At 40.0% G+C, this 24642-nt stretch overlaps 2 protein-coding genes across 4 annotated transcripts in view; both read right to left on the reverse strand.

Annotated features, from left to right (window-relative positions):
- Positions 1-8157, reverse strand: part of KCNH4 (potassium voltage-gated channel subfamily H member 4) — a 70530-nt gene extending 62373 nt beyond the window's left edge. For both annotated transcript variants that reach the window (XM_087892110.1, XM_034415664.3), the window contains exon 1: positions 7929-8157. In XM_087892110.1, the coding sequence (XP_087748236.1) occupies positions 7929-8004 (76 nt within the window). In that variant the 5' untranslated portion in view covers positions 8005-8157. The remainder of the gene's footprint in view (positions 1-7928) is intronic.
- A 2428-nt stretch (positions 8158-10585) lies between these two features.
- Positions 10586-17967, reverse strand: HCRT (hypocretin neuropeptide precursor). 2 transcript variants are annotated; one of them, XM_034415666.3, is made up of 2 exons: positions 17156-17967; positions 10586-11198 (listed from the first exon to the last, which is right to left on the reverse strand). In XM_034415666.3, exons 1-2 carry the CDS (start codon positions 17171-17173, stop codon positions 10791-10793), a joined length of 426 nt encoding a protein of 141 aa, XP_034271557.1. In that variant the 5' UTR covers positions 17174-17967; the 3' UTR covers positions 10586-10790. The 2 variants fall into 2 exon arrangements, with proteins under 2 accessions (XP_034271557.1, XP_087750652.1); XM_087894526.1 differs by lacking the exon at positions 17156-17967 and adding an exon at positions 12093-12925.
- Positions 17968-24642: the final 6675 nt, after the last annotated feature.

Here is a 24642-nt window from a genome sequence, read left to right on the forward strand (position 1 = left end):
TACAAAGTCAGCTTATTGCCCTCACAAACTGGGTCTTCATTTTACCTACCTTAGAAAGGATGGAAGGCTGAGTCAACCTTGAGCCTGGTGAGATTTGAATTTACAGTAATTGCAGACAGCTGGTGTTAATCACAATGCTTTTAGTCTGCTGAGCCACCAGGCCCTGTAATGTTTGCACAGATTTATAGCAATTTTAGTGTCTTAGAACAGAATATTTTCTAGATATATCTGGAAAGACCATGGTTTGAACCAGGAACATTTTGCATGCAAGTAAATACCCTAATGCTGAGTTATTGCCCTTTTCAGATAATCTCCCCACTAGAGGATTGATCTGCTAAGCTTCAGCAATGGCATCAGACGGCAGAATGGATGATGTTTTGTCACGAAATGCAAAATCTTTGGTCAAATGTATGAGCAATAGCTCCCTTCTCCATGTTTATACTTCTATGGTTCTGAAATCTTTCCATTCTGTGTGATGAAGAGCTTTGTGGAATCTGGATGCTTTTGTTTTTATATTTGTTTTTCCAACTTTGATAACTCAGTTCCAGTATTGTATTTATTTACTTTGCATCTCTTTTTAAGATCCATATGGTTCTAATGGACAACTGAGACAGAGGGAACTTGACAAAAACAGGAGTCATATATTTAGATACCATCATAACACTTGTTAGGTCATGAGGACACGGCATTTCTGTGATGGGAGATAATCCAACAACAGCCATTCACGTCGGAAGGAATGAAATTTGTGAATTGAAAATCCTAAGCAATTGAGACTCAGGATGAATGAATTTCACAGACTCTGTGAAACGAATATTAATCTCTCAATATGCAGCAGCCATGCATGATCCTTGAAAGAGCCTCCCAATTACAGTGCATGTGAACAGTCAGTTTCACAATTTAACCATTCCATCATGTTCTGCTTTAACCAAAATATATAAGTTGGATATAGGAATGAAAAGTCTTACTCTACCTTACCTCTAATTCATTAAACATTAGCCTTTTCATAATCTAAACAGAAATACAAGATTCCTGGCTTAGTTCCAAAGTTTAGGACTAACCTTATCTCACTTATATAACCAAGAAGCTCTCTCTTCTAATCTTAGATGCCTGATGGCAAATATTTTATACTCACCAGCATTACTCTTCATTATTGACTTCTGTGTTCCTAATCATGAAAAGATGTTTGCTTAGATCTCTGCCGGAGCTTTTATTCCCATACTTGTCTGAACCCATTTTCAAATACAAGAGTCATACAAAAATACAAGACATAAAGTGAGTATATTTGAGTAAATATGCACTTTTTCTTGCACCATAATGCAAGAAGGCACCACACAATAACCTTTCAAAGTGCATTTAGGAACTGTCCAAGCTATGAGACCCTGTTTGCATTTTTTAATTTAATATTCTGGCTTTTGTTTGGGAACTCAAGACACTCTCCCCTACCTTTCCATAATAACCGAGTTGAACTGAGACAGAGTCACTGACAGGGGCAGCTTCCATAGCCAAAAAGGATTAGAATCTAGATCTTCTAGCTCCTATTCCGACAGCTTAGCCAAAACTATGTATATTTGCTCTTGTTTTCTTTAGTTGATAGGAATCCAGGTTCTTTTGGTAGCCAAAAGAATATGAAAACTAGATAGTGAAGGAGCTTACAAATAGAAACCATCACAGTTCAGTCCAGTCAGACACTCTTCATTTATACTCTTATACAATGAAACATTCCAAATATTTGTGAAAATTGCACATTGTTATGTGTCCTCTTATTTGCCCTAATTGTACAGTGCATTTTTGACCAATCACCTGTGCCCAGTTCTAGGTATATTATCATGCTGTGCATGTTCTTCTACAAAATTTAATTATAATACCCCTTTTTCACATATTTGCACCAGATTATTATGGGTTTAGTGAAGAACAAAGAGATAGATTATGATAAAATGCAGGATTTGGGGTTAGGATTGAGGATATCCAGATACCTTTGCTTAAAGAAGCATTTCCAAGTTAGTCTCCATAATAAAATGCTGAATTAGTTTTCATTGATCTTTTTGAAAGCATTTAAATCCTTCCCTCACACCCCAGCCCAATCCACACCATCAGAATCCTCTTAAGTGAAAATCCTCTGACCACAATATGGCATTTTAGTTGTTTCTTTTAAACCATGCATGATTACTACACCTTTCTTGTCTATTCCCATCTTTCTACCTAGGCAAAGCAGGTTGAAAGGAAGGGAGAAAAAAGAGACTAACCTATACTTAATTTAAACCAATGTCAGAAACTAGGAATGTATGGGTATAAAATAAGAAAAGAAGACCATTTATAGAACATGTAAAATTAAGTTTATTTACTACACCCCACACAAATTTATCTAGTATAATGAGGCAGACTTTTCATGTGACATAGTTTTAATCCTTACATTTTTACACCTTGGGGGTTTTGTTTGTTTGTTTGTTTTTAGTCTCATTTTAGTGTAAAACCAGCCTTTGCTGTCTGGGATTGTCTAATAATTCCTCATGTTAACCTGAAATGCAGAGAAATGACTGTGTTATTGCTAATGACACAAGCAAAGTGCTATTGATTTATACTTTTTCCCCCCTGCAAAGACTCCATGTGGCCTGGATATGTTACTTCTTATACCACATATGGAATAAGACGTTTACTTATTTACCTAGTAGTGGACGTATAATTCTCCAGACTATTTTTAAGGATGGAGCCCTGGTAAATTGTTTCAGTTAAATGAAACTTCATATAACTCAGCCTTTCCATGTAAACATGGAATTTGAGTTCAAGTACAATAAACTAATTGAAGTCAATAATTTATCACTTTGGATATAGATTTGCAGGAGAAAAAGGAGAAAAAATACAGTGACTGGACTGCCTGGAAAATAAAATCTAGAAAACTTAGAGTGAGAAAAAGAAACTGGAAAACTATTCAGCCAGAGCCTGCTAGGTTCTTTCCACTGCTGATTCTAGAAGTGCTGTTATATAAAGGGTTCATACCAGGGGTGAAATCCAGCAGGTTCTGACAGGTTCTGGACAGTGGTGAGTTTCAATTTTTTTTACTACCGGTTCTGTGGGCGTGGCTTGGTGGGCGTAGTGTGGCTTGGTGGGTGTGGCAGGGGAAGGATACTGTAAAATCCCCATTTTCTCCTGATCAGCTGGGGCTTGGGAAGCAGAGAATGGATGGGGGCGGGACCAGTCAGAATTTTTACTACCTGTTCTCTAAACTACTCAAAATTTCCACTACTGGTTCTCCAGAACTGGTCAGAACCTGCTGAAACCCACCTCTGGTTCTGGAGAACTAGTAGCAGAAATTTTGAGCAGTTCGGGGAATCAGCAAATACTACCTCTGGCTGGCCCTAGAGTGAGGTGGGAATGGAGATTTTGCAATATCCTTCTGCCAGGAGTGGGAAGGGAATGGGGATTTTGCAATATCCTTTCCCTGGAGTGGGATGGGAATGGAGATTTTGCAGTATCCTTCCCCTGCCACACCCACCAAGCCACACCACCAAGCCACACCATGTCCACCAAGCCATGCCCACAGAACCGGTAGTAAAAAAAATTGGATTTCACCACTGGTTCATATTCTAGTTGCTAAAGACATCTTATAGTAGGTTTACTATATCTGGACTACAGAAATCTGGATCACCACTACTGACATGCAAGGAATATGATCCAGATTTGTAACCCAAATATGTTGGCCTAAAATAAGGACCAACATATTATTAAGAGATTGAAAGTCTAAATTCTAATGACACAATTCTAATAGCCATTCTAATGATTGTAGTGTGAACTGTAATCTTCACACTATGGACAGTAATTTAAAAGTTTAGTTTTCGTTTTCAGAGAAATAATTCCTAGAGATGGAGACAGAAGATATGGATAGCCCAAAGAGTTCACTGGTATTTAAACTTGGATCCTCAAAATTGTAAAAGAACTTGTCAGCATTGTATAATTAATCAAGCAAGCATGTACACACTTAAGAGTTCCATTTAATTTTATAATTCTTATTTCCATTTAGACTAAAAGGAAAAAGAAGTTTAGTGCACTTATCATCATTAAAAGTATTTTTCTAATAAGAAATAATTAATGTAACACCACTCCTGCGTGAGCTGCACTGGCTCCCGGTGGTCTTCCGGGTGCGCTTCAAAGTGTTGGTTATCACCTTTAAAGCGCTCCATGGCATAGGGCCTAGCTATCTTCGAGACCGCCTGCTGCCACCAACGACCTCCCATCGACCCGTGCGCTCCCACAGAGAGGGCCTCCTCGGGGTGCCATCAGCCAAACAGTGCAGGCTGGTGACCCCCAGGGGGAGGGCCTTCTCTGTGGAGGCACCTACCCTCTGGAATCAATTGCCTCCAGAGATAAGGAGAATCCAAGACCTCAGTGCCTTCTGCCGTGCCCTTAAAACCTTCCTTTTCCAGCAAGCTGGGCTGGCCTAATTTTTTAAGTGTTTTTAAGTGTTTTGTTTATCATTTTTAATTAATGGGGCCAAATTTATATATACTTTTAATTGTATTTTAATATTTGTATTTGATGTTTTTACTTGGCTGTTCACCGCCCTGAGTCCTCAGGGAGAAGGGCGGTATACAAATTCAAAATAAATAAATAAATAAATAAATAAATACATGTATGGAATCATGGACTGAAAGACTGAGGCTGACACAGGAAACAGTGTCCAATAGGAATTGCTTGGATGTAATCATATATAAATAAATAGACTGTGGTTTATTTATACTGTGGTGGAAGAGAAAGCAGTTTCATGCCAAAGATCCTATGTAACATGTAACATGTATCGTGTACCATTTCCTACCTTTGATTCATGTACCAAGTATTTGTTAGTGAGGTCCGAGGTTTTGGAATGCATAATCAGCCTTTTAACTAGCACACAATGTTTCTGGGAAGTTCCATTAGTTAATTTTTCCTGAAAGCTAGAATCATGTAATGGTTAGATAATCTAGAATCAGAAAAAAGGAGTTCAAATTTTCATGGATTGATGTTCTATATGGATGGCAGTTCCTGATGTGTGGATTCTGTGCATCTTTATTTGTCCCACAGAGGACAGGAGGGATTTCAAGAACATGTGATTTCCATTGATAGATCTTGTTTATCCACTTATCCATTCCTGCCAATATTTGATACTAATATCAAGATAGCAGTATTTGATAGAATGTCAATTTGGTCTGGTGCTTAACGCACTAGGCTAGAAAGCAGGAGATCATGAGTTCAAGTCCTGCATTACCATGAAAGCCAGGAGGGTGACTTTGAGCTAGTTACTCTCTCTCTCTCTCTTATGCCAGTCCTCCTTACTTATAGGGTTGTTGTTATGGGGAAACTAGGAGGAGGGAGGTGTGTTGGATATGTTTACCATCTTGAGTTATTTGTAAAAATAATAAACACGGGATATAAATAAATAAAAAATAAAAATGCATCCATCAGTGAGAAGGAGGGCAGGAAGGAGGGAGGGAGGATCTTTCTATCAATCAACTTTTTTAAAAAAAGCAAAACCCAATCTTTCAATACTCCATCCATAAACTAGTAAGTCCAGCCCAACTACCGTATTTTTTGGAGTATAAGATGCACCTTTCCCCCCCAAAAAAGAGGGTGAAAATCTGGGTGCGTCTTATACTCCAAATGTAGCTCTGGCCAACTTCTCAAACGGGGGTTTCAGAGGCTGAAAAAAGCATCAGAAACAGAGCTTCAGAAAAGAAGCCCCCAAACAGAGCTTCAGAGGCTTTTTTTCTGAAGCTCTGTTTGGAAGGCTTTCAGAGGCAGGAAAAAGTTTTTTCTGAAATGGAGTTTCAGAAGTTTCAGAGGCAGGGGAAAAAAGCAAAAAAAAGCAAGGCACAGAGCTCACCACCAAGGAATCTTGTTGCTAAAATTCACCTCTGGGGACAGCTGATTGGGGGTACTCCGGAGGCGATCCACCTGCCAATCAGCTTTTTTCTTATTTTCCTCCCCAAAAACTAAGATGTGTCTTATACTTCCTGGTAAGTTAAATCCATTGCCCCTTCTGAAATTATATTATTTGGGGGGAATCTTCTGATGCTTCCAATGAATGGGATCTGCCATATTCTGTTTCGATGGCATCACAGTATTGCAGCCAAGATATCTGGTGGCTTATTGTGGGCTTGGCACTGTCCCTCAAAGCAACCTATGTCACAAGGCAAAAGCTGATCAAGGCCAGTCTAATTTGCTCCCACTCAGAAAAAGAAGCAGCAAACTTTCCTCTATCAAGCAAAACTGCCTTACCCCAGTAATGAAAATAAGTGAATAAAATGTCCGTCACCATCTGACACATAACAACCCTTAAGACTATTAAACCAAAATCTAATAATATTTCACTGCATCCTCATTATGCCACTTTCTTTTAGCAGGAATTGTGCAGCAATACTATAGTGTGAAATGAGACACAGTTTAGATACAGATTTTGATACTCTTAAGTATCTAGAAACTCCAAATCAGAGTCTCTAGAAATTCAAAGAACAAAAAGTTCTTTAGAGTCGAAAATTACAGAATAGCAAGTTGAAAAGTTCTTAAAACAAATGATGTGTGCAACTCGGTGCTCCCTCATTGACAGATTGCCCTTCCCTCTGCAGCTTTGGGCTGTTGTTTCACAACCTATGTGCCAGGTGCTTTATCAAAAAGAGGAGAACAGTCCATCCGTCTGTCCGCCTGTCCGTCCGTCTGCCCTTCCTCCCCTCCATCCCAAAGAGAAATTAGTACCTAACATATTGCAATGACAGAGGGGAAGGGGGAAAGAGGGGCAAAGTATTTTTAACTGGGGAGTCAAGACATCGTCTTTCATTCCATCATCTACCAGGAAAGAGGAGCTACTTTGCACATGCTCAGAGGCACTCTCCTCTACAGATCCACATTTCCTGGGTTTGAAAAGAGTAGGAGTGGCCTCAGATCAACATTTTGGGGCAGAATCCCTCATTCCATCCAGAATTCAATAAAATGGCTTATCCCACTTTGAACCGAATATACCAGCTCCCTTTTAGAGTGAATTTTGGAAGTTAGCCAGTGGTTCAACTGCTTTACTGTAAAACAGATTTGGAGGGAAAATTTTGCCGGGTGGGAAAAAGAAGACTAAAATGTTCCCTCTCCCCTCCCCAAACTAGGCTTGTCTAAAAAAGCCTTTTTTACCATTACTTCGGTCTCCTTTCACACATCTAAACAAACATAGTTTAAAGAAGAGCGCAGGTGTTCATGCGTGACTCCTAAAAACGCCAGTCTGAAAAGCCAAAGGAAGGAGTTCATCAGTTCATCTGAACAGTCAAAATTGGGGGCCAGTGAGGAATTTTTCCTACAGCTGCTGAGGCATACCCGCCCCCGAAAATATCGACCTTTTCCCGGGATGGGGGAGGGACAGGAGAGAGTGTCTCAGGTTGCCGCTCGGATAAAGACAAAGAGGGTTTATCGGTTCTTTGTTAACTCGGGAGCGGGGAATCGGGGTGGGTGGGTGGTGGAAACGGGCGCAGAAAGAGACGGCGCACAAAGCGGGACGGGAGGGCGCGGGAAGAAACGGTACGGAGAGCCCATCATTGTTCCTGGGATTGGTTGGGCACATACCTCGTACATCCCCCCCATCCCAAAAATCTCTTTCCTCCCCGCGCTCAAAGAGACGGGGAGAGGGGGAATCTTCAGGTGAGGTGGCTCGCATCCCCACCTGCCTGTCTCCTTCTTCTCAAGTGGAGTTTTAACTTTCCAACCAAGTGTAGGGATGGCGCGTCGGCGAGAGAAAGGAGAGAAAGCTGTCTGGGTGCGGAGGAAAGGAAGGGAAGGAGAAATCCAAGAGTTTGCCCCGATACCTCCAGTGAACTCCGCGAGGGACCAGGATGGTGTCGCAGATCTCTTCCACCAACCCTCCAAATACAACCCAGGCCAACGATCTCTCTTCCCGGTGAAGGGAAGTTTCAGAGGTCACTTACGTGTCCCATCGAACCTGTTTGCGATGTTGTCCAAGAAGGTGTTCTGTGGGGCTAGCAAACCTTTCATCACCGGCATCGCGGCGGGGGCACCACCATCGGCGCCCCGCTGCCCCCGCGGGGTCCGCTGTCCAGCGGCGAGAATCCAAGCGCAGCCGTGGAGAAGAGCGCAAGATGGGGCGGGTGAGACGCGCTGTGTCCCGACTGAGCTGGCGCGCTGGGAACGGCGAGGAGAAACAGCTGCCTGGGAGCTCAACGCCTCCCTCCCTCCCTCCCGGCTGTCATTTCCCTCCCTTCTAATCCCAGCCGTGCAATTAGCGGGCTGGCGCGGACGACAGGGCTGGGGAGGGATCCAGAGGGATCCCGCCCAGCTTTCAGCGCCCGCTTTACCTCGCGCGGGTTCCCACGAGCGGCATCTCAAGCGCTTCGTTCAGTGCACAGAGTGCAAACAAGGCAAAAACACCTTGGGCCGAATGGCTTTGACTCGCAATTAAAAAGAGCGGGCATCAGGTGATTAATCAGAGGATTTCTTCTTTCTTGAAAAAAAATACAGAAAGTGTTAAGATAAAGTAGAAATAAGAGACAACATGTGCAACAATGGACCCACTGACTATGGTAGACTTAACTTGGTTAGTGAATTAATCCTTTTTCTGAGATTTCAAGATAAATTAAAACAAGGGGCTGAATTTGCACACTAGGAACAAAAGAAGTTAAACTTCATGTTGTGACAATATACTTTTTAGGTTTATATGTGACCTATTTGTTCTGTGATCACAACCACATACTCACCCATCACCAATCAAAGAATGTAAGTTAGGTCCCATTTTTACTTGCAATTTTAGAAAACAGAAGGATAATAATTTCTGGTGCTGAATTTTCACAACCAAAATTGTGCCACTACTAAGAAATGTTTCTCTTTTCTTTTTTCTGAAATTGGAGTCTGGAACTCAGTATGTTACACATGTTATATACGACATATTATATGTTACTTACACATGCCACAATATTTTGGTTTTATTTGTTGTGTGAAAATTCAGACTTTGTGATTAGTTCAGGGGTATGCAACCTTAAACACTCAAAGAGCCATTTGGACCTGTTTCCCACAGAAAACACCGGGAGCCACAAAACCCTTCCCATGCCTGGTTATTTCTTGAGTGGCCACAAAACTAGCATACGTAGTCAAATTAAACATATGTTTTCTTCTGAAACTTTTTTTTCCTTGGCTTTATCCATGGTTGGCCTACCGGGGGTTGAAAAGCTCAATAAATCACGTGCCAGCAAGGGTCACACATTGGCGGCTGTGAGTGATATTTTGAGTGACAGGGAGCCACAGCAGAGGGGTGAAAGAGCCACATGCGGCTCCAGAGCCACAGGTTGCTGACCCCTGGATTAGTTTATGCTACGGAAGGAGGGCCTCACTGACTGCTGAAGCCTAAACCCAGCTTAAACACAATCACTGCATCCCTTCTTAACCCAAACCTGGTTTTCCTTTAGGAAAACTAAAAACTGACCATTTAGAGGATTTCCTATTCCAAATGTGTCTTTTTCCAGTATTTGTATCCCTCTCTATCCCTCTGGATTTGGGATTCCCACCCTCCCTTCATTAAATTCATTAAATTAGCCCAAAGACTCTTATCAAATTGGTTGAGAACCCCATGCAAATATAGTATCAGACTGCCGATAGCTCAATTCAATAGAAATATAATTGACTGCTTGCCCTAATGAATCTGGGGATCATGGTGCCTGCTGTCTACACACAGGATGCTGTTGGTTTGAACTATTGGCTAGAAACCAACTACTGCTCAATTTGTAAAAAGTGAAGAAGATGAAAAAAAGAAAGAACCTTCTATTCTGCTATTCTATGATTCTAAGTGGAACTATTTAGATTACATCAAAGTTAGCTTCATTTGGGCTAGGATTCTGCACAACAAAGAAGCCTCAAATAAGAAAGGTGTTCTTGAACCAACTTTGTATTAACCACAAAGATTTCTTACTTAGTTTGAATTATAAATTCCAGATCAGACTGCCGAGATGGTCAATCAAATATCTGTCAGCACACAAAAGAATCTAGCACACAAAGACATTTGGAGTAGCCAAGCTTTCTTTGCCAACACTGCCCTCTGGCTGCCAATGGCTGCCAACCCCATGAAATCATTAAAAAGCAACAGATCTCCTGGTCAGGCAGTCTTAGGCAGGCAGAAGCAGTTACTGTAGAGATAGATCACCAGAGCTCAAACAGTTTGGGAGCACAAAGATAACTGCGGTGGAATTTGCCTTTTTAAAATAGCTTAAAAAACCTTAGCATGAGCCATGTCTGGTAGATATTGAAGTGGTCACTCATGCTGGGTTAACATTTGTGATTGACAAGAAAAATGTTAAGGAAATCCTGCCTGGATGTTTGGCTTGATGAAGATTTATTTGGTAGCTTTATAGGCAATTGGAGGCAATACATCTCTCAGTATTGGAAAACAGACTAGGCAATCTGAGCTTTCCCATTGAGCGGCGTTGTGGCTCTAAGCAGCAGAAGAGAAAAATGAATTCTAGTCTTGTATATCCTTTGCATAAAAGAGTTTGAGAAATAGAAAGCTGGTCGAGATGGATTGTTGGTTGATCCATCAAGCATTCTGGGTTGAATTCACACAGATCTTTGGACAAAGCAGTTATTAAACACAAGAGGCTTTATTTGGAAGAGAATGTGGTGACAGATAAATGAAAGAGCTATTTACAAAATGAACAAACTGCACCGCTATCTTTGGACAGCACCTAGCACCTGGCTGGTGTAAAATAGCAACCAACAGCAGTGATGAGAGAAAGCAGGAAGGACTCATGCAAACTCTTGAAAAGGATTTCCTTATTTGCAATTTCTTAGTAAATGGGATTTACGGCATTGGTCTTCTGGGGAGTCAGGCAGCCCATGACTGGGTCAGGCTCTGCAGCATATGGGATGGGCATCATCTGGGAGATGCTGGGTGCATTCTTATTGAGGGGCAAGGGGAGCCCAGTCGCTCTCTTGCCCATTGTGAGAATCCCAGCAGCCTGGTTTTCTGAGCCATGCAAAAGGCGGTAGAGGCGGTTCTGGAAGCCCTTGGTGGTCATGGCACTGCTACGCTTGCCAATGGTCAGGATGCCGGCGGCATGGTTGCCTATCCCATGGAGCAGATCAAAGATGCGGCATGAACAGCTTTTTTGCCGGCAACAGTCTGGCATGGCTCGTTTGGCCCCGGCAAAGGAGCACAGCAGCAAGAGCAGGAGAACTGAAGCGGCTCTCTGAACCTGTAAAGACATGATCGAAGTGAGCACATTTTAAGGATAGGTCAAAGTTAGAGAAAGTGTAATACTCCAGAACTACATGTCCCAGCATGCCTCACTATTATAAAACCTGGTCCGCATGGATGAAAGATGTAAATTTCCATCAGACAAATAGCTAACAAATCAAGGAACATCCCCGTTTCTGCCTTAAAAATTATTCTGTTGTGTTGATTAAATCAGCAAGGTTCTCCTGGAATGACATTCATGAATATAATTAAAAATATAAATTGGGCTCACACTATTTAACCATGGTTTATTTTAAAGTATGTTTTGCTGAATAAGTCATAGTGGGTGGGTTCAAACCAGTGGTGGGTTTCAAATTTTTTTACTACTGGTTCTGTGGGTGGGCGTGGCATGGCTTGGTGGGCGTGGCAGGTGAAGGATACTGTAAAATCTCCATTCCCTCCCCAATCCAGGGGAAGGTTACTGCAAAATCCCCATTTCCTCCCAATCAGCTGGGACTCAGGAGGCAGAGAATAGATGGGAGCGGGGCCAGTCAGAATTTTTACTACCGGTTCTCCGAACTACTCAAAATTTTCGCTACCGGTTCTCCAGAACTGGTCAGAACCTGCTGAAACCCACCTCTGATTCAAACATTACACTGTTAGAAAGAAAGAATTACATTGTGGCTGGCTACAATGTGTGAACCAAAAGCACTGAAAGACTATGAGTGAACAGGAATCAATCTCTGGAACATGATAGATACCAAAGATTTAAGGAAATTTAGCTGAGAGGGTAAGAAAGGCAAATTTAGTTTATTAGGTGGGAAGGACTTATCAAACTTCCTTCAAGATAACTTTTTTTTTAATCTGCAGAGAGACGTCACATCAAAGCCATCAGTTCTAACTGAGCACTGACCCAAGACTTTTAGTTGCCTGAAATAGACTTGCTTCTATACCATGAGTCTGAAGCCAGCTGCTGATTTTGTGCTGAAAAGGAAGTGAGCAAATGGTTATATTATTTTACCATCATTAGAGTTGTATTCAGAGACAGAGAGAGGAATCTGAGATTTTACCTCTAGTTTAAAAAGTAACTCCTGGGTATTATGATCAGCTTTGACTAGCATCCGAGGTAAGTCTTGAGATCCCTGAGGCAGAAAAATCCTATAAACATCTCTAATAATAAAGGGAATATTTGCTTCCTGTTCATGATACTGAAAATGATTGACTACCTCACTCTGCCTAATAGATAGGGTACTGGCCATGAAGAAGAAAATAGTCTGCGGGAGTGGAGAGGAGAAGGGAGAGAATTGGATTTGATGTCTCCTGAATGTGTGTTTGTATATATATATTGATTTGCCAGATAGTTTCTAAATTAGGGACACCAGCATGAGCATCCTTGGGCTAAAATGTGGCTCTGTTGTGTTGATGGCATATTGACCAAAATAAACAGGAAATATCAGTGCCCGTTCTTGCTTTTCGCAGAGAATATTGCAAATGGCATAAGTGTAACCAAGTCTGCTAGCCTTCTCTTATTAAAAAGCCTTGTGCAAAACCCTTGATTGATCAAAGCTAGGATGGCGTTAAGAGGCCAAGGTGTATAGATCCATCTGATGATTTCCTTTATGAAAAATTGAGATTTAAAATATGGGGAATAAATGAAAAAGAATGTGAATTAGCAAATGAATGAAATAAAAATAGGTATGTTATGTGACTTGTGAAATTAAGAGAAAGAGGAAAGGTGTAGTAGACCTGAATGAAGTCTATTCTCATCATTTGAAAAATGATGAGATTTATGGAAGGTAAAATGTGGTCTTAAATTATAAACCAAAGGACTAAAATTATGCCACAAAGCATGAATGGGTGCTTTCTTGACTGTGGATGTGTTTGAAAGTAGGATTTTATAGTTCCATGCTGTACCCCAGAGAATGGGGATAATGAAACCACCAGGGAAGAGTTGTACGGAAACCATACAATATTCTCAATGAATTTGACCTATAGGAAAATGTTTTTCCACTACACATACAAAGTGATAAGTGAAAATGTGAGGAGAGAGTGCAGAAAAAGTGATCAAGTCATTTGGAGATTCAGACAGATATGCCAATGACTATTCAGAATTGAAAATAATAGTTTTATTATAAATAGAACTAAATCTGTAACTGATCAGATGTGCAAACTATTCTCATTGTAATATGTTGCATATCTGACTAGACCAGTGTTGCCTAACCTTTTCTGGATTGCTCACGGCTGAATGCAATGTGTGTGCGACCCCTGTGCATGCACCCTGCCCCCTACACATGCACATGCGCCCCCGCATGTGCCCCACCCCCATGCATGCATGTGCAGCCCCCTGGCCTGCCCCCATGCATGTGCATGCAGTCTGCTGTATGCCCCTAGCCCCCAGCATGGCAGGGACCCGAAGACCAGCTGGCCAGTGGGAGGCACACATGCTTGCACGTCAGAGTTGAACTAGGACGACGACTCGTGTGCTCACAGACAGGGTGCTGCATGCCACTTTTGGCATACGTGCCATAGGTTCACCATCACAGGACTAGACTCTTGAATGGCCTGAGTGACTAGAAATAAGTAACAAGCTTTTCAAAGCAATTAAACTGTAAATTAAAAGTTCAGAATAGGTTTTTTTTAGTGTTTTCCAGATATACAGGTCCTCGATTTACAACTACAATTCAGCCTAAAATTTATGTTGTTAAGCAAGGTAGTTCAGTGATTTTTGCTTCATTTTATGACCTTTTTGTCACAGTTGTTAAGTGAATCATGTGGTCATTAAGTGAATTTGGTTCCCCCCCTTGACTGCTCATAGAATCCTGGCATGTTGCAGTAACAATCATTAGGTCATATAAAGGTGAGAACGCCAGGTATCCCTGCTCTCCTTCGGGATATTCCCATTCATTTTCTCAGAACTCAATTTCTATCCAATAACACAAACAGCCAACTTATACTCTACGCCACCCACAGTACTTATTTTATTTTTATTTCTTTATTTAATTATCAATTTTCAGTACTCTCACTTGCACGTCTCTGAGCAGTTTAAAATAAAACCACAGAATCATATAAAAGCCATAATATGCCTGGTTTACATTTGTGTTCTTTGAATCACTCTTCACCACAAACACCATTAGAAAATTTTGCATGCCGTGGTTTTCCCTCATACGTTGAATGATCCATTTAGGCTCTCAAAGAGCAATTATAGCAACTTATTATTAAAGACTTAATAGAAGTTTTAGTCAGGTAGTTAATCTGATTTTGTGAGTTCACACAGTCCACTAAATTAGTGCTTCCTCAGCCTTAGCAACTTTAAGATTTGTGGACTTCAGTCCTAGAACTGAATAACTGAACAATCTGGGACTTAAAGTCCATACATTTTGAATTTTCCAAGATTGAGAAACATTGCACTAAACCATGCATTTGTCATTCAGACCAGGTTTGCTGACATAAAAAGACGATTGGCTAGTTTGTGATGCAGTATATTGCATATGAACCCAGTCTAGGCTAAAGCATACCATTTTCCCCGTGAAGCTGAAATGAATTCTGACAAAGAAACTTAAGAATGCACCAAGGAGACCAGAGAATATAGGATTGTAATAAGGTTGCTTTCCCTAATAATAATGCCCTCCAGATATGCTGCACTGTAATTCCCATAATTCCAGCCAACATTTCAATTATCCTTACTTTGGTTAAATTAATATGCATTCAGATTGTAACAAAGAGATACTTCTAAATAGGAAGAATTGGGGGAGTGGGAGCAGAAAAAAGATATCTGGATTAATAACTATTTGGAGCTTTTTGTTATTCTAATACTAATGAATAAAAAAAGGAGGATAACTACTTGTTATGGGTGTCCTTGCACTAATGACTTCTTTTCAAGCCTCAAGGTATCTCGCCTAGTTTTTCTTTGCTGCTTCCCAGTTCTATGATCAAGGTTTGAACAGGTGCCTTATGCAAAGCAGCCACTGGGGTTATTTTATGCAGTGTGAATCCAGAGAATTGCGTCTGATTGTACAAATCATGGGTAGGTTTGCCATAAGTATGTTCTGGGAACTAGGCCATTTTTTTGCATTTTATTTGCAAAAATAATTGAGGTTTCAAAATGCAGGTGGCAATAACTAGTCAGACGGATGGGGATATAAACCTTTCCTCCTTGATTTTAGGTAGAAATTCCCTATTGAGACTAATTTCATGAATTGGAGCAGTTCAGTACACTATGACCATTTTGTGTAATGGCTAATGAGATGCCTCAAGCTTATGAGTAGGATGCGAAAATCTGTAATAACCTCCACTTTGCATTCTCCAGCTCAAAGTGTTTTGAGTCATATCCTTCAGTGGAATGGCAACACTAGTAGCCATCAATAGCCCACATCAATTTCTGTGATCCCCTCTTTAAAGCGATTTAAGCCAGTGGCTAAAAGGAAAAAAAGAAACTCTCAGTCATTTCCTCGAATCATGCATAATTTCATCAATTGATGCCATACACCTGTAACTTAATCATTCATTTTTTGAAACTAGCAAATCTACCGGTAAATTGTAAACTTTCTCTGCATCAAAGGTGCTTTAACTCACCACTCCATTCTCAACTATTTAGCTTTTTTTTTTTTTGCCCCTTCCCCACCTCCAATTTAGTATTTTCTTTCTGATATCAGGCAGCCAAAACTCTTTACAGTTTTCCACCAGTGAATTTCCTGCAGTACTTGCAGCTTTATTTTCATTATCTATATCTATATCTATATCTATATCTATATCTATATCATTGGCATCCTTCATAAAATATATGGAGGAAAATAAAAACTAATTCAGATAAATATAAAGTAAGAAAAAGAGAAGAAAGGAAATCAAGGGGAGGGTAAAAGTATAAGAAATGAAAAAGTAAAAGAAAAATAGGAAGAAAAAGGAAGAAAAAAGATATACAGAAGTAGGTTCTAATCTTCTTTACAGCAGTTATACGTACAGTCATAAATTTACTTGTTTCTCTTTGGTTACAACATAAATCTCTTCTTTCTACAATTTACCCTGTCTAATCTTCAAAACCATAAACCATAAATTCATCTTTTTTTTCTATTTTACACAAATAGTCCGTAAGGTGTTTGCGGTCATTTACTTGCAGCTTCTTTTTCAGATGGCTTCATGTAAAATCTGGTATTGAATGCCCCAGCACCTTCTCCTAATCCAGATACATTTTTTGCCCAGATCAAGAAAGACCATTTTTACTGGTTTCTTTTTCCATCTTCCATCTGTCACTTACCCTGTTCAACCATATTTGCTGCTGTCCCTTTGATTGTCTTCTCAGGATTGTTTTTTCACGTAGGACAATTTCAATTTTTCTGCTAGGAATCCTGCTCCCCAGCAAATTAGTGATGGTCATCCTTCCCCATAATGTCTTTGCTGATTGAAAGTTACTTGACTCGGCTTCCTCATCCATTTAATCCAAGGTTAACATCAACATCCTCAATGTATATTTATCCAATGTGGACATTTCTTCTATCTAAGCTCTCTAAATTAATCTGAACAGAGATAATAGTATTGCTTTTCTTCTCCATACCCTTCTTAGAGCTCTGATGCAACCCAGAAATGAGAGCATGGTAGAAATCAAGAGCCACAAAGAGAAATTGGTTACTTCTAAACATAGTACAAGTTTAATATTATTCACTGCATCAATTTTAAATTGATTCAAACATTTTGAGTCTCCTAGGATTCTTCTGCCTACTGCGCATTCTATACAATCAGCAAGATTGCAATCTGCCATATAAGCCCAAGCCTACTGAAGTAAGTATTTTCAACATACAGATTTAATTTCAAATTGTATAGTAACATCAGATTGGTCAATTATTTTCCATTCCTTTCCAGATTAATCCTCAGCACTTTATGAAAGGTTGTTCAGTTTGCATCTCTCTTCAATTGCTTCTTTTAAAGCCAAGATAAACGTCTTCTTATACATTTTGGCCAATTAGAAAGGAGCACAACTGTTACCTTAATATTGTGGTTCATCGTAGTCTTGGTTTCTTCAAGGCCACAAGAGGACTCCTGATATAACCTTCCAGGGCAAAGCTCTAATCAAATGCTGGATGAAGATGCCGTTTTATAAGGTCAGGTTATGTGCAACAACGTTGTTCCTGTTTATGTCCTCTTCCCCCCTCCCAAAGTAAAATTTTCTCCACCGTCCCTCAAGATAGGGCCAAGGGAAAAAAAGCTAAATAACCTTTTTGTCTACCGTCTCTTAGAGACAAGGGGAGACATCTACCTGCTTTGTCATTTTTCCTCAACTAACAAAACCTACAACTGTCTGCAGAACCAAGCAACCACTTAGAAACCTACAAAAGGAGCTGTAGGCTAGCCAGAGATAATGAGACAGACTGTATTCGTAAGCATGGCCCCATTAGACTAATTGCCTCAAAAACACAGACCAAAAAGCTAGTCATGCCCTTTCCTTTTCCCAGTCTGGCACGTGGCATCAACATACTTCCACAGAGGCACATGGCTCTTCAGAGAATTGAGAGACCCCAAAATTACTTTGCATCATCCAACAAGAGTCTTAGAGTTTTCAACTTGAAAGGGACATTAAGAATGAGACAGTCAACTCCCCCTAACAAAAATAGAATCTTAAAAGTATACCACCTTTGTGACTATCTCTTTATGCATTGTGTTAAGCCATAATATGATTCATTTGGTTCTGGTTTAGTATGTTTTATATATTTATAACACCACTGTATATTGTAACTTCACTGTATATTGTAAATTATGGCTGAACACATGTGAACTCAGACAACTGTAATTTATTAAACTACCATTAAACAAATCAAGGGTTAATTCATCAAAATCATCAGTTTCCCTAACTTCAAATTTTTAAATGAAAAAAAAAAACCTTGATACCAAGTTAGCTCCTGAAAGAGTTGCATTGATGTGATACTCAAAGCTATAAATGGGTCATAAACCATAGCCTACCTGAAACACATACAAGCCCAGGATTTTTATTCTTACTTTTTCACAAGTAGTTACACTCAAACTGCAGTATACTCTGCTCAGGATTTACTTCTCCATGGAAGTTCTTCTCAATGTTTCTGTTGTAATTATATTTCATGCTCTGCAATTCAATGTTTTCCCCAAATTAACTTTTATTGTGACCAAATTCACTTTTGTGGATAGCTGCTTGACTGTTTATTTTTAGTAAAAGGCTTATTGCATAAATCTGATGAACAGTTTTTGCAAAAGTACTGTTAAAACTGAGAAATTGTATTATGGGAGGAAGGATTCAGTCATTATGACCCTCTTCTCAAAGTTTTCTTTTCCTTTCATCACTCTGAAATTCCCTCTCACAAAAAATAAATCTATTTGTATTTATTCTTTATATATAAATAAAACTAATCAATTTTCAGGAAAAAAAACGAAGTTAAAAGATTAATAAACAGAAAAAAGATTTGAAAAAAGAAAAAGCTCAAGAAAGAAAAAAAGTTCATGTGCAAGCAAACAAGAGGAAAATAAGAAAAAATACTTTCAATTTTCTTTGGTGTGGGTGTGGGTGTGGGTGTATATACACACGTGTATATATGTATACACAGACACACATATCTGCATTAAACTTTTTTTGTATGTATGTATGTATGTATATATATATATATATATATATATATATATATATATATATATATATATATAATTTTAAAATATACATCAACATCAACAGTTGATGAACTGTGAACAGTGTGGCGTTTGGGTGTCATTCATTTTGATACAAATAACAATAATGATGTTAATATTTGTTACATTAGTCAAATTTATGTAATCCTAGTGTTAATATACATGTTTGTATTAAAATATAATCCTTCATTTAGTTGTTCAGTGTTTCAATGTGCCATTCTAATGCCAATCACAATATTGTTTGAACATACATAGTAATGCCATCTTTCAACCTCTAATCTTTCCATCTAGCTATTGCTTTTATTCTATTATATAAAAGTGTGTATTCTTATTTCTACCTCTATTCTAGCTTTTAGTGAGGTCACCATTATATTAAAAGGCATACCCTTTCTATCCATCATCTCTTGCCTGTTTTAATGCTTCAATTCTTATTTGTTTTTTGGTTTGCCTCCCATACTCCTCTCTTAGATCTTTGCCTCTATCTACATCTACATCTTTACAATTCAGTCCAGATACTTCGCCCAAAATGTCTTTCCAAAACAGCGTTTACCCAGTTTAAATGTCCAATTTTCTATGTTTTAAAAGTTTTTTACTTTTCTCTTCTTAGTTCCTTTCTTTCAGGTCTGGAATTTTTTTCTAAGTAATTGTTCACCACTTCAACAGATAATTCTAAGAGTCTCTTTTCCTAGATTTTTTTTTCCTTTTAGGGTTGGATTCTAGATAAAAAAGAAATCATCTCACCCAGTTCCAACCACTGTTCATCTACATCACTCCGGCATTTTCTTTGTTGCCTTGGCTGTCCCAGCTTCATTGCAGCCATGATGGCTGCCTCTTCTCCTCATCGTGGATTGGAGAGAAGAAAGCCCTGAGTCAAGTAGGAGAGTTGTATCTCCCCGTGACTTGCAGGACACCCCTCTTTTCTTCACCACCCCTACAAGGTGGCTTTAGCTCCTTTTGGAGCTCTCCAATGGGCAGAACTTGGTGCGGGAGCACAGAGACCCTCTCCTCGCATCCGATCTCACTGTGACATCAGCTGGAAGTTCTCATTAAATGCTTTAAGATTAACATTTGTTTTCTATACACTCAAGCAATTCTAAGCAACAAATCCCAAAATCAAGTTTTCATTTCTTTCAGTTTCTCACAGAAAGTCCAAAAATGGAGTTCCCAGTGGAAAAAAAAATTGTCAAAGTCTTTTCTTTCATCAAGACTTTCCCGTCTCTGCCAATTCCACCAGCTTCACTTCCAATCTTCCATTGTAGGTAATTGTAAATCCTTCCACCTTCCATTTGTGTTTATTCTTGCAGCCCTCTCACCATACAAACCTGCTCTTCTCTTCCATCTGTTTCACACATTGCCCTTAGTGGACAGTTATAGACTGAGAGCTCTACCCAAGAATTTAATTCTTAGACTTTCTGCTAGTAGTATACTAGAACTGCTTTGCCTTCTAATGCTTTCCTTGTGATGCATTGGGAATTTGCTCCCAACTACCCCTAGTTGAGAGCACAAATAAATGCAAAGCACTAAGATCTAGTAGCTATCCAGTTTTTTGCATGCTGGAGCTGATGGCCCCAGAGGACAAGGAAGAACATGATACCACCATCCCAAGAAGGTTTAAAGTGTCCTTTGGAAGAAGTGGACAAGATTGATAAAGGAAAGCACCCACAATAGAGGAATAATTGGTGAAGATGATGGAATTTGTGGAGATGGTAAATTAACTTCTTTGATCAGAGAACAAAACAATAACTACATTTATGACTGACTGGAAGGCTTTTAGAGGCTTTTTGCATGAAATGGGAAAATGCATTTATTTGTGGCTTTGATAAATAGATTAAAAAACTAGGTAGTGAAAAGCTTTTCTTTTTTGTAATCAGATTGAGAGATAATTTTGTAATTGTGCTTATGCTGTATTTGTTGCAAAAGAGGTCTGAAGCTTATTTTTGTTTCACTTTATTTTGTCTTTTCACATTTCTTTTTCATTTCTTTGCTTCTTTTACTTTTTACTATTTATGTTAGCTTTTATGTTCTTTGTTCAAAAACATTGACAGGAGAAAGCCCATGTATGTTATATAATCATGGCATTCCAATCCTGAGTTTAGTTAACCACAGTTTATTGTATTACCACAATGATCTGGATTTGCATAACACATTGAATCATTCACTAATAGTTCAGTTTGTGTAACATGTTTGTTTAAAGGGGCTGGCTGGGCAAATACAGCCAATGCAACTGTAGGAAGCCCCCCCCCCGAGTAAAATATTCTTTATTCTTAATATTAAAAAGAAGCAGAATAGAATATTTCCCCTGAAGGAGAAGAGGAGAGACATTCTCAAAGGCAGAAAGCAGCCCCAGTCTTCCTGCTATAGGAAAACAGCTTCAAGCTGGAGCATGAAGAGACTAGTCTTTACGAATGGATTTTTTGTATCCATTTAGAAAGATTGGGCCACTCTATTCAAAAAGAGAGCAACCAGAAACTCCAAATAAGCAACACAATAGGCCAGGAGCCAAAGCTGACAAGATTAGCTCAGACAAACAAATACTAGGATTTGCATTTCCCCTTTTGCTTGTAGAGCCAGCCATGACCCCTATGTGACCTCATAGGAATATGGCAACAACTATTAAAATAGTAAAGGACATATTCTTGTACAGGATCACAAAGCCCCAAAGAATGTATAAAAGCCCACCTACTCTCAATCCCATTTTGTCAGCCACCCCAGAAACATGCTGCTGTCACTGAAGTTTCTGGCTACCAAAGAAACAGAGACCTTTTTTCCTGCAGCCTGCCTCTATTTCATTTCAGCATCTTTCTCCTGGCTTGGAACTGTACTTTATTTTAATTCCAACACAACCAAGAAATAATATGAAAAAGAAAACTAAGATCTAATAAACCCACTGAGGAAGAAATGTTATCTTTTCTCCACTTAGCTGTAACATTTCCCTCTAGTTTGTTGCAATCCTAAACACATCTTGTTTGGAACCTGGGAAATGGGGAAAATAGGGTAATACCAAGGAAAGTTAATCAATTATCCCCTATATCCTTTTCTATACAACCGTGTGCACTTCATTTTAGTTTTCATGGTAGGGCTATCATATCTGGACTGCAAAATTCAGGTATCCAGTCCTCCTCTTCCTGTTCTCTTCCTCCTCCTCTCCTCCCTCTCCCTATAGCCAATATATCAGCAGATGAGTGGGGCTCTAGATCTCTCCACATTCACATAGTATCCAGTAAGAGCTTCCACTTCAGCATATTCATTTTACATTGAGGCACTCCAATTGTCAACCTATTCAGGGTCCTCCAAGTAGTATAAGGAATGCCAGCCCCTTCAGCCATATCCTCCTTTAATGTTATTCCTGTTGCTGGTACTATATTTACAAAAAGAAGTCTGGATCTTCTAAGTGGCTCATTTAGTCTTCTATGTTCATTCATATATAACTAATGCATTAGCATAGAATTTACTGTCAGGATTCTTCACCATACAGACTATTAACAAGTTTATTACAGATGAACAGAAACAGCAAATGATCAGTCTAGGTCAGGTGTCGGCAACCCGCGGCTCCGGAACAGCAGGTGGATCTTTGGGCCCTTTGCTGTGGCTCCCTGTCGGGTGATCCCATCACTGGCTGGCCCCACCCCTCACCCTCCCTTCCCAGTCACTCCTCGCCTGAGAAGGTAAGGGCAATGGTGGCGGATGAAGACTCGCTCCATATTCCATAGCAGGAGCAAAGCAGCCCTCTACTTCTGGCCCCTGTTGGTCGCACACCTCAATTGCTCAGGGAGACACACAATTTTCTCTCTGCCCCAAGACACTAGCCCGGCCCGGTTGCAGCTGATGTTCCACATTGTAATGGGCTCCAAGAGGAGGAGATCTCCCCCATTGTGAAGCGCATTAAATTTAAGTCTGCTGCAAGAGCAGCGAGCAGGCCATGGAGGCAGCAAGAGCTGCAGCATCAGCCACAGCCAGGCCGGGCCAGTGTCTCAGGGTGGAGAGAAAGTTGCGCATATCCTCAGGTGATCAAGGTGCATGCAGCACCAACAAGGACCAGAAGAAGTGGCAAGTACAGGGCCACTTCACTCCCACTCTGGAATATGAAGCGAGTCTCCATCTGCTGCCATCGCCCTTACCTTGTCAGGCGAGGAATGACTGGGAGGGGAGGGTGAGGGGCAGGGCCAGAGAGAAAAAGAGGGAGAAAGAGAGAGATGAGAGGGAGAGATTGGAGAGATGAGAGAGAGAAAGAGAGAGAGAGAAAGAGAAAGAGAGAGACAGAGACAGAGAATTTTCTCTGTTTCCCAGAGAAAATATTGGGAGCCACAAAACCTGGGTAAGCATGGCTGGGAGGTCATGTGACTGGGTGGGAGTGAGTGACATAGAGTTGGCCATTCCCACCCAGGTTTTGTGGCTCCTGGTGTTTTCTTTTCCATGGGAAACTGGTCCAAATGGCTCTTTTGAGTGTTTAAGGTTGCAGACCCCTGATCTAGGGTGTAGGAGCAGCACAATATATCAAAAGGAACCACCTGACCCTCCCAGCAGGTCTATACAATAGTGCCTGGTGAAAGTTGAGGATTGGGACCAAGTAAATTGCCTTACAAACCTCCAGCAGTCAAAGGTTCCTAAATAAAGCAATAGCTTTTATAGAATGCCCTTTGATGCCTACTGAGACGGATTTAGCTGTGTAAATGTTATTAAGTCCCCTAAGAATTGTTTAAAGGTGGTGGGGGGAAGCATCTAAATGGATAACTGCAGCTAAATATTGAATGACTAAGAGAAGAATCATGACAATATTGGCCACAACAGAAGGATAAAGAACAATGACACAGCCACCAGATAACTCTTCTGATGTTGAACGATGGGAAGTAGGGAACTAGAGATTTGTCCAATTGGGAAGAAAGGGTACATCCCCTTCTGAGACAACGGCATAGAGCACACATATCTTTGCAACTGGCATGTATTTATGACTGTTGCACTATCCTGCAGTCATGTGAGGTCACCATTTCTAACCTTCTCAGTCTTCTGACAAGGAAAGTCAATGGCAGAAGCTAGATTTGCTTAATGACTGCATGATTTGTTCAACTGCAGTGATTTGCTTAACAACTATGGCAAAAAAGATCGGAAAATGGGGCAAAGCTCACTTAGCAACTGCTTTGATTAGCAACATAAAGGTTGGGCTCACTTGGGGATGTAAATCAAGGACTATCTGTAATTGGACCTGGTGCAAAGCTATAACGAGTATTTAACCTGGATGCCAAAAAGTCAATTCTTTAAATATAGAAAATATTGTGTACTACTGCCTGGTGAAACAATTATTTGGTTTGATGGCCCAAGCACTTTTGACCATGGGAATAAATTCCCGGTAGCTGAAGTGTACAGAATGTTGGGTACTGTGTGGAATATTCAAATATCACTTATGTATTTTGATGTCATTATAATGAGCCATCTAATTTGTCCAGGAGGCATTTGCCATCACTCATGTAGAAGATTTTGATTTGTCACCCATCAAAACAGATAAAATCAGGACAAAATACAAGGGGATAAGAAGAACCTTCCATGAAGGAAATATTTTACAGGTTCTTCAGGCTGAGCCACATAAAAGCTTAATCTGTGTTACAAGGCACAAATATAGAAGACTGAGGACAGTCCAGAAGCAACTTAGCAAGAGAGATAGGGTAACCATTTCTTGTTAACTTTTCCAGAAATGAAGGCAAGAAATGCTTTTATATAGAATTGTATGGCTTATGTGTAGTTGTTGTACTTACAAAGATCAAAAGACCACCGAGAAGGGAATATAAATTTCTAAAAAAAGAAGACACAGTAGGAGGATTACTTTATAC

The sequence above is a fragment of the Pantherophis guttatus genome, chromosome 4 (assembly GCF_059756535.1).
Source record: "Pantherophis guttatus breed Tessera chromosome 4, ASM5975653v1, whole genome shotgun sequence".
Taxonomy (NCBI): Eukaryota; Metazoa; Chordata; class Lepidosauria; order Squamata; family Colubridae; genus Pantherophis; species Pantherophis guttatus.